Raw genomic sequence first — 9590 nt, forward strand, 5'->3', positions numbered from 1 at the left:
TTATCTTCAAGAAATATGTAAGTACTACGAACAATTTTCATTTTCTATGTTGTTAGAGATGTTTTTAGATACTATATTTTTTAAAGTATAACGTCAGATTGAAGTACTACAAATGTATTTTGATTTTACATAAATATTACATGTATCAAAAGACAAAATTATTAGAATTTGCAGTTTCGTATATTGTTTTTGCTACTTTTTTCTATAAATATTGCAGGAAAAAATTATTTAATAGAAATTTTGATTTAAATAAAATATCCGCGGAGATCCCCGTTCCCCGTTTGGCCATGGAACGGGAAATAATATATAGTCCCCGACGAGAAATGGGCCGGGGATAGGGATTATGTTTGAAGTCGCGGGTCGGGGCCGGGATAGTGCTACCCGGCCATGAAGTGACCCGACGCCCATCCCTAGTATTTGATGATAAATCTAAAGTGTTTGACCGTGTGTTGCAGAAAGATTATGATGTTGGCCTTTCTTTAATGACCGTAGAAAGTAAGAGACCAGAAAGTTTCATCTTCTGCCTCCTGGTATACAGCGGGCCTTGATTAACTCAAAGGGTTTAAACAGGTTAGCAACTGTAGTCTCAATGACGCACTTTGTTGTTTAATGCATACATCAAATAGAAAAACAATTGCCTAATGGTATCCATGTTCTAAATTTGTAAAACTTGTATGCTTGCATTAAACTTAATACATGCATTAAATTTATGATCGTGCTTTCATAATGGATGGATGGTTTTATAAATAACGTTTGTTGTTTATAGTTATAGCTACTCCCGAATGGTTTAGGTTATTTTCCTATATTTTTCTCTCATTGATATAGTTTCAGTTGGACAATGAGTTAAACTCAAAGTTGTAAATTTACTTAGAAGCATCTGAAGTTGCATTTAACATGTTTGATGAATGTTCTGATTTGTAACTATGATTTAAGTAGACACTTGAAATTGTATTATATGATAGAATTAGGCAGTATTGGTGCAGAAACCATCAATGCTTAATATGAGTTTGAAGCTAGAACTACCTTGTTTGAAGAATAGTATGACATGTACTATAGTATAATATATAATTGCGGAAGGGCAACAACTGTTTGTGCCACTGAAAGACCTGTATATTTACTAGGAAAGTGTAGGTTAAGCAGTAGCTGTTGCACCTGAAGAGTATAATGACGCTATTCACTCAATATGTATTGTTTCATCATTCATGTTTGTGATATGTTAATTACTGAACTTGATATAAGGGTGAGTTTGGGTTTTGTTGAAACAAAATGTCTTGGGTGCATTCACTTTTTACAGTTCCTGCCCGTTCATATTTCACTTAGCAAACTTCAAATTGATGAGCATAATCAGAATTATGTCAATAAATTATATGTTAAAATATCCTTTTGTGTTAATAATAATTTGTAAAAGAAAAAAAATATTACAAACATCACAGTGGACTGCGTTCAACAAGTTGTCTCGCATACCCGGGGTTAAGCATATAATATCTTCCCCTGGCGCGCGCGCACACACACACACTTCTTGTTGATGCGTCTAGCCTCTTATTACCATATGAAGTATAAAATGTATAATCAGTTGGATAAAAATCATAATTTAAGTTATATTGCTCCCTTATAAGTATAATTTGGTTCTAAAATATCACAAGTGCTGGCTTCAATAAATGTGCTGGCTTCGACTGATCGTCGGTCAATAAATTTCAAGCAATACCTCCTAAAACTTAAAGAGAATGTAGGATCAATCAAGTGCCTTGTTATTGTCGGAAATACCTACGGAATATGATGTATTATGGATTATCTGAAATAGATACTTATTTTTATAAAGATAATTAGGAACCTGAGATATATCTGAGGAAAATTTTCTAAGATAATAGAGTTCTGTACCATAAGTCACATTGTTCCGCATTAGAAATATAGTTGAAATATCAGTGCTCTGCAGCTGAACGTTGTTTTTTTCTTTGCAATTATATGAGATTTTGGACAATTGAATTCCGAGAGTCTTTCTAAAACTTTTAACAAAAAATTTACAACTGAATGTACTGTTTATGCAAAATACCGTGTTCAGCAGCAGAACATATAGTGTTTTGCATGGAAAAACACTCAATTCTGCAGTAGAACATAACAAAATTAACAACTAAATATGCTATTTATACAAAACACCGGGTTCAACTGTAAAACATATTTTTATTACAACTGAATGTAATGTTTATGCAAAACACTGTATTCTGCGTCGTTATAAAAAATGTACCATATTTCGGAAAAAAAATCAATCATGCACAACTATGCAAGCATGTATCTAGGTTTAGAAATGTATATATGTATAAATACATTGTTCAGATGCAGAATACTGCTCTATCGATAGTATTTCTACTACAAAGTCAAATAAATTATGTTGTAGGACCCTATTATCTAAGAAAACTTACCTTAGCTAAGTCTCAGGTTCCTTATTCTCTTTTGTAAAATATCTTCTTTGTTGTATTCAACAATATTCTTAATGTAAATATTGTACTGGTTATAACTTGTAAGCCGTGCCACAACTCAAATATTAGCTTTATTTTATCTATTTTGTTTTGTTTATATCTTACATTAGTTGTTATACTCGATTTCATCCCTTTAAATTCTGTTTCAGCTCTTTTTTTTTGTATTGCAGAAACTTCATTCCTGAGATAGTGACTCATTATTAGACTGTATGAACCGTTTTAGTGATTTCTCGATAACTCATGAATTTCAGGTCATAAAGGTAAATGAAATTAATATACAAATCTGCTAAAAATCATCTTTCCAATTCACTTTCAAATGCAGTTCCTTATCTTTTACAAAACTCACCTCAGACTGCTGCTGCATTGGTGGCAAGATAAACAAACACTTCCCAGTTCCCAGAGGTACTAGTATATTTTATATAGACATCACAAAAATGGAAGGTAAAATATATCATTCAAATATGATATTTTGTATTATTGAACAAAAAAATGGAGAATGTTTTTGGTTGTAACTTTTATGTATTGATAAACTGATATTCACACTAACAGTGTGTTTGATTGATCTGTTTTCCGTAATCAATTTTACCACTTTTAAGCTGCTACTATTATTTGAAAAAAATTGCTTTTACTTTTATCTTTTATATATTACTGTAATTATGTTATACATCCTAAAAAACTTTGTTTCAGCTTGGATGATTTACAATCTTTAATCTTGAGTCAGTCACAGAGCTTTTGGAAACTAGTTTGGTTACACAAGCTCAATTTATTGTTTTAAACCATTTCGGGAGCACCACACAATTTCTTTTCCCCGAATAAAAAGAAGCAATGCAAAAGATGTTAACAGAAAACCATATATTTACAGCTTAACATTGTTTATTTTTTGTTTGTAAATATCTCGACTATAAAAATGTTCAGATTAAAGTATCGCACTGAATCTGGATGTATTGTAAATTCAGGATGGTTTACCGGAAACTTTAGGATATGAAATGTATATCTCTTCTGCTTTTGTTTATCTGAATCTACTATGGCACCATTAACTATACCAGAATGTAACTAAGATTGGTGTGATCATAAATATGATTTAAGCATGTAGTTTTACATGTTAAAAAAAAGGAATTCAAATACTTTCCTCACCTTGTTTCATCTCGGTGCAATTATAGATACATTATTTTAGACAAGTGATTGCTTTGCTGTGATAAGTTGATGCCTGTATCTGGGAATGTCCTAGCCTGGTACCATTACAAAGTGCATATATTTCTTTTTAAAATTTCAACTTTTTTTGATGTAATGAATGTACATAAGGTACCAAATATAGTACGCATTTTTGTAAACAATATTTTTTGGCTCTGCTCCAATTGGTGTTCTAGTTATATCAACATGATAATGTTTTTTGACTGATGATGGTATTCTAATCTTTTGCAGGTAGGGTGAACCAACTAGGCATAAATGCATTGAACATGTTCATGACTTGACCACCTGGTCCAGCTATGCTTTTTTGGTGCGCATATCAGGGAAATAGTCTAATGTCTCCAGATAGTCTTCTAGTATTTTGCAGGAGCGTGTAGGGGGGAGCAACAGCAAGGCATAAATGTGGCAAGGGTATTGTGCCCTGACCAGCAATGACATTTGTTTCTATGTGCAGATATCCTAATGTCTCCAGATGTTCACCTGTAAGTATGCTTTGTGTATCTAACCTTATGCAAGTTTGGTATATTTATATCCTTACAATGGATAAATTTGTTCCTTAGATGTTGCTCATGGCTATATATACTTAGTTGATGGGATAAGAGTTTTTTTTGTAATCTGAAATTTAGTTTTGTTAAAAAATTATTTTGTTAATAGCGATTGATTTCCGTCTCTTTGTTTTTTCTTCCTTTTTGTTTGTAATCGTGCTCACTGAATAAAATCTGTTAAAATAATTAATTACTGAAATTTTCAAGTTTTACTGTGAAAAAATAAAAGTATAATTTTGATCTTCTGCATTTATTTAATAATATTTTGAGTATTTTTTGGACAAATATGTAAATAAACTAAGGATCATATTTAGGGAATTTTCTGAAGCGTGGAGTATACAGAATATAACCCCAGCGCTTTTCCTATAATCAACCAATTGATATGGCGAAAAAGAGCTCCGGTTTTTATTTCCCTGAAGAAGTTATCTTCCAGATACTTTCATGGCTGCCGGTTATATCACTTCTCCGATTCAAATTGGTGTGCAAATCATGGCGATCCATGATATCAAAGTCCGAATTGATAGAAAATCATACCGCCAATTCTCTTAAAAGAGAAGCCTTTGTACTGAGTCTTCCTACAATTCCGGTCGACGAGGTTTCCTACAGTTCCGGTCGACGAGGTGACATTAAAAATGCCTTCTACTTCGATACTCATGATCTCTCCTATATGTTGCATTTTCCACCACAAATTTCCGATGTGAAGCATCTTATTCGTTCTTGTAATGGTCTTGTTTGTCTTTCTAATATACTTGGTAATTTTATATATCTATTGAATCCGTTGACCAGAGGGTTTAAGATTCTTCCTACCCCAAAAATTGATGCATTTTATCGAATTGATCTAGGTTTTTGTTTCGATTCTATTTCCAATGACTACAAGCTTCTCAGGATTATGCAATCAGATGTTTCTAATTATGGTCGTTTTACATTTGTACTAAAAGCGGAGCTGTATTCCGCAAACGCTAATTCTTGGAAAAAAATCAAGGTTCCTAAAGCGGTGACAAAAATTCTGCCTTGGCCATATTCTAAATGTGTTGATTTTAATAGTGGGGTAGTGTATTTTGAAAATGGTAAAGAGCTTCTGTCATTTGATTCACATAATGAGGTGTTTGGAATATATCAGTTTCCCGAGTCTGTGCGCCATAAAAGAAAGTCAGATGTGTTGGATTTTAATGGTTCTGTTGCTATGATCTTTGAATCAGTCTGTGATGAATCAGTTCTTAGTCTATGGACTTTGGATGATGTTTGTGGCAATGTGTCTTGGGTCAAGAAGTTCAATCTTGAGGTTGTTCCGGGGATAAGTTGGATAAATTTGCATTTGGGTGCTGGACAGTATGTTGCACAATGCAATAATGGTGCTAGCTATGTTTTTTATGACTACAGAAAGAAAGAGACTACAGAATTGCCTCATCTTCAAAATTGTGTGTCAGTTATGAAATATAGAGACAGTTTTGTTTCACTTGAAGGGTTTGAACAACTGCAGTAAAGTGGAATGTCATATGTTATGATATCAAGGAAGGGACAAATGGTACTTTATTCAATGCAATCTATGAAAGAAGAACTCTGTGTGTTTCAAAGTTTGCTAAATCAGTATCTTCTACATTAGATAAATTTGGTGCTTAAAGTTTGTACTGACTTTTAGTTTATCAATCTTTGTGCTATCTTAATGGTATGCTGGTTTATTGGATAATATCGTTAATGTGATTTTTGCTTAAGACTATGTGAGTGTTAATGGCCGCATTTTTGTTGTAGTTTTAAAGCAACTTCCTTATCTTTACCCTTTGAACCTCACTTCCAGAAATATCTGTAAGTTTTAGTAACAACAGGTAAATTATTCGAGTATACTAGTTTTGTGTGTATCATCTGCCTAGAGGATCAGTGGGAAGATTTGTGTGTAGATATTTGGATTTCTATGTTCATTTTCAGTTGTTAGATATCCAGATCAACAAAATTCAAATGTAGGTTCTAGAAGGCAAACAAATAATATCTAAAAACCTTCCTAGGGACTCAAGTACAGTGGTTTTGTGTGTACCTATTTAGAGGATCTGCGTGCATCAACTGACCATTGTAACAGAAAATTAAAAAGAAGTATTCCAGTTTTAATTAATTTTTTTAAAAAGAAGCTCCTGTACTGAGATTTGTTAGCAGGGGAGGTGACTTTATATTGTATTCTACGTCGATACTCTTGATGTCTCCTTTACGCTCCCCCTGCCACCACAATTTTCTGGTGTCAGGCATTTCCTTGGTTCTTGTAATGGTCTTGTTTGTCATTCTAGTAAACGTACTGGTGATGTTTTATATCTATGGAATCCGCTGACCAAGGGGTTTAAGGAACTTCCTGTCCCTAATATTCATGCGCGTTGTGCACTTGATCTCGGGTTTTGTTTTGATTCTATATACAGTGACTAAAAGCTTCTCAGGATTATGCTATCAGATGTTACTTCTGTAACAGAAGTGGAGCTGTATTCCAGTAACGCTAAATTTTGAAAAGAAATCCAGCTTCCTCCTGGTTACCGAGATCTTTGGTCAGTTTTCGAGTTAATTGAGAGTATTACTTCACTTGAACTTGAAGGGTTTGAACGACCGACTAGTGGTAAAGCATAATATTATGATATTAACCGAAGGATTTGAAATGGTTTGAGTTCCTTAGTTTGCCGAATTAGTATCCTTTACATTGTATGATTGGAGCTATCTATGGATTGAGTTTGTCGAACCGGTATCCTCTACATTAGATGAATCAGTCTGTTTCCCTATAACAGCAGTGTTTTGTTAATGGAACTAGATAGAAGAGCTAGCAACAGGTCCACTCATATTGTTAAAGATTTTAGATCAAGATATGAGTTGTTTTTATTCTATAGACTCTAAATAGCAAACTCTTTGCAATAAAAACATCAAGGGTGAAAGAAAACACTATCACCATTTTATTCCTTTGGTAGTGTACTTGGAATTCATAGTTAATAGGGGGAGGAAGTGAGCATATGAACCATGAGCAGAGAAGGGAGCAGCAGAAATGAGGTTTTGTCACTCTTACTATCCCCTCAATCATCTTCTGTCCTGCCGGTCTTTACTTTCCCTTCAACACGTAAGCGCGGAATCCTGGAATATGGATGTTGCTTATATATTCTTTCCAGTCTATGATCCCAACGTCGCATTCAAACACCTTCTTCTCCTCAGCGGACATCATTTTCATCAGTGCTTTAACTTTACCATTATCAAACCTGACAATTATTTATATTTTGCAAAAACGAATAAATCAGCAACTGCCTAGTAGTATTACTTTCGCAATCATTTTGCAAAGTAAGTCATCAAAGTAAAGTACAGAGTCAGGCGATCGTGGATAGCCTACTGGTAAATTTATACACCAGGTGTTTGAAAAGGTCTCAGGAACACACAGACGCAGGGACGCAGTACTAATGAATGGTTCTATCATGTAACTGAGATAGCACTCATGTGTGTGTGTTCCCTGGCGTAAATTATTAGGACAAGTATGTAGCAGCCTACTCATGTAAAGGTTTAAACAAAATCTTACCAGCTAGTATAGAACATGTAGGGCTCATAAAGCTGAGCCAGATTCAAAAGAAGTGCCTCTAGCTTTTCACATTTGGTCTTAATTTTCTGAAAAACCTTCTCATCCGGCATTGCTTGACGACCCATTATCCCATTGCGTTCAATTATCTCTGATGAAATGTAAGATGAGAACTCAGACAGAGAGCTTAGGAACTTCATATCTGTAACCATGATTTTCTTTCCATCTCGATCTATCAATGGCGAAGACTTGAAGTGATCACAGCAATACTTGAAAAAATGGTATAGAAGTATTGAATTTGAGACGGATGAAGCTGCATGATACACATTCAATTCTGGCTTTGCTTCTCTACCATGCTTTGCCATAGCCACCAAAATAGTATTTACAACCATGTCCACTGGTACCTGTATATAAATATGAAATATGCTTGTTGTATATGAGCACTCAGACAAATTAGGGGCTCGAAATACATAAGCCCGAGTTAATCAGTTTTCTTTCACTTACAATGTCGATGACTGCTTTGGGGTTGGCTAGAAATCCTGGGAGCTGGCCTTTCCCATAGAACAACATCACGGGGTCCATCATTCTAATAAGAAGAAGGAACGGAAGAGGGTGAAAATGAGAATGTTGGTTTAATAATAACTTCTGGGGCATTTTGAAATTGATATAGTTCTCCTTAAACACTTTCGAGAACATAGTTAGTAGTAGTCCTGTAAGATTTGCATATGTATAAAGTACCTATTTCCTTCAATCCAACCAGGGTAAGGTTCCTTATAGGCGCTCTCAATAACGCTAGGACGGATGATCACTACAGGTATATTTTCTCTTTCTTTGTTGAGCAGCATCTCACCCATAGCCTTAGTGAAGGTGTAAGTGTTTTTCCATCCATGTTTCTTTTTCTTCGCTCTGCATGTTAAATAATTATGAAGATGGCTAAACCATATGATAGGCCGGAAATAATCAGGCCCAGATAGAAGAACAGAGGCCCAAAAGAGATGTCATCCCAGGCCCAAGCCGGAGTGGGCCCCGGTGCCACGTGGCACAGAACAAAAGAGTCAACTGTCTCATGTTACCCAAAATGAAACAATTGCATCCCAGCCATTCACGGGTAATCATCCCAAGACAGCTCTGATGGAGAAAGGACACCTGACCACACAGTCCACCTGGACCGTCCAACCTGTCACCAACCAAGAATGATCAAAGGCCAGGATGAAGAGGTACAAACCCCAAAAACCCTAAATCTTGGGACCTATAAAAGGCCCCAAAAAGAGGGTTTTAGGGGTTGAAAAACATTTGACTGCTACACACATATACACACACCCTCACATATTTTTGAATAGGTCATTCATTCCCTCTTCTTCTTCTTCTTCTTCTTCAAGAAAGCCCATTTCTTATTCTCACGCCGGAGTTGCCGCGGGTCACAACCCCCCCTCCGGTTCTGTTTTGCAGAGACCCCTAATTAGCAGGTTAACCGCACTCCAACCGCTACGGAAGTCAGGTCCCAGCACGTGTGAGAAAGGAGAATACCTGGGAAGAAACCGAGTTATCATTGGCGCTAGAAGGAGGGGTCGAACCTCCGGTGACGTGGTGTCATCTCCAGTTACGTTACACAGCTACAAAACCAAAGAAACCCTCTCTGGTAAGAACGAAAATCCTCACTCTCTTTACAGCTCACTTTCCTTATTCTTTCTCCAGAACAATCACACATCATAGTACCATCATCCGTAATCTGTCCTGAAAATAATGATCACGCGAAAAAGCAAAACCTCGATCTCCGGAACCATTTAGCCCACGGTCGCCCCGCCCAGGGACGGCAAGATGGAAGATATAGATGAAGAGCCCCCACAGCTCGTGCTTCAT

General features: G+C 35.7%; 2 protein-coding genes across 3 annotated transcripts; one reads left to right on the plus strand and one right to left on the minus strand.

Annotated features, from left to right (window-relative positions):
* The first annotated feature begins 387 nt into the window (after nucleotides 1-387).
* Nucleotides 388-5924, plus strand: LOC141697691 (putative F-box protein At1g12855). 2 transcript variants are annotated; one of them, XM_074502191.1, is made up of 5 exons: nucleotides 388-570; nucleotides 2645-2734; nucleotides 2826-2876; nucleotides 3897-4144; nucleotides 4522-5924. In XM_074502191.1, the coding sequence occupies exon 5, from the start codon at nucleotides 4590-4592 to the stop codon at nucleotides 5688-5690; it is 1101 nt and encodes a 366-aa protein (XP_074358292.1). In that variant the 5' UTR covers nucleotides 388-570; nucleotides 2645-2734; nucleotides 2826-2876; nucleotides 3897-4144; nucleotides 4522-4589; the 3' UTR covers nucleotides 5691-5924. The 2 variants fall into 2 exon arrangements, with proteins under 2 accessions (XP_074358292.1, XP_074358291.1); XM_074502190.1 differs by lacking the exons at nucleotides 2645-2734; nucleotides 2826-2876.
* A 1344-nt stretch (nucleotides 5925-7268) lies between these two features.
* LOC141696236 (fatty acyl-CoA reductase 2, chloroplastic-like) lies at nucleotides 7269-9590 on the minus strand. The gene is made up of 6 exons (XM_074500405.1): nucleotides 9447-9590; nucleotides 9258-9343; nucleotides 8469-8636; nucleotides 8235-8316; nucleotides 7734-8134; nucleotides 7269-7422 (listed from the first exon to the last, which is right to left on the minus strand). Exons 1-6 carry the CDS (start codon nucleotides 9588-9590, stop codon nucleotides 7269-7271), a joined length of 1035 nt encoding a protein of 344 aa, XP_074356506.1.

Source organism: Apium graveolens, chromosome 11 (genome assembly GCF_009905375.1).
Source record: "Apium graveolens cultivar Ventura chromosome 11, ASM990537v1, whole genome shotgun sequence".
Classification (NCBI taxonomy): domain Eukaryota; kingdom Viridiplantae; phylum Streptophyta; class Magnoliopsida; order Apiales; family Apiaceae; genus Apium; species Apium graveolens.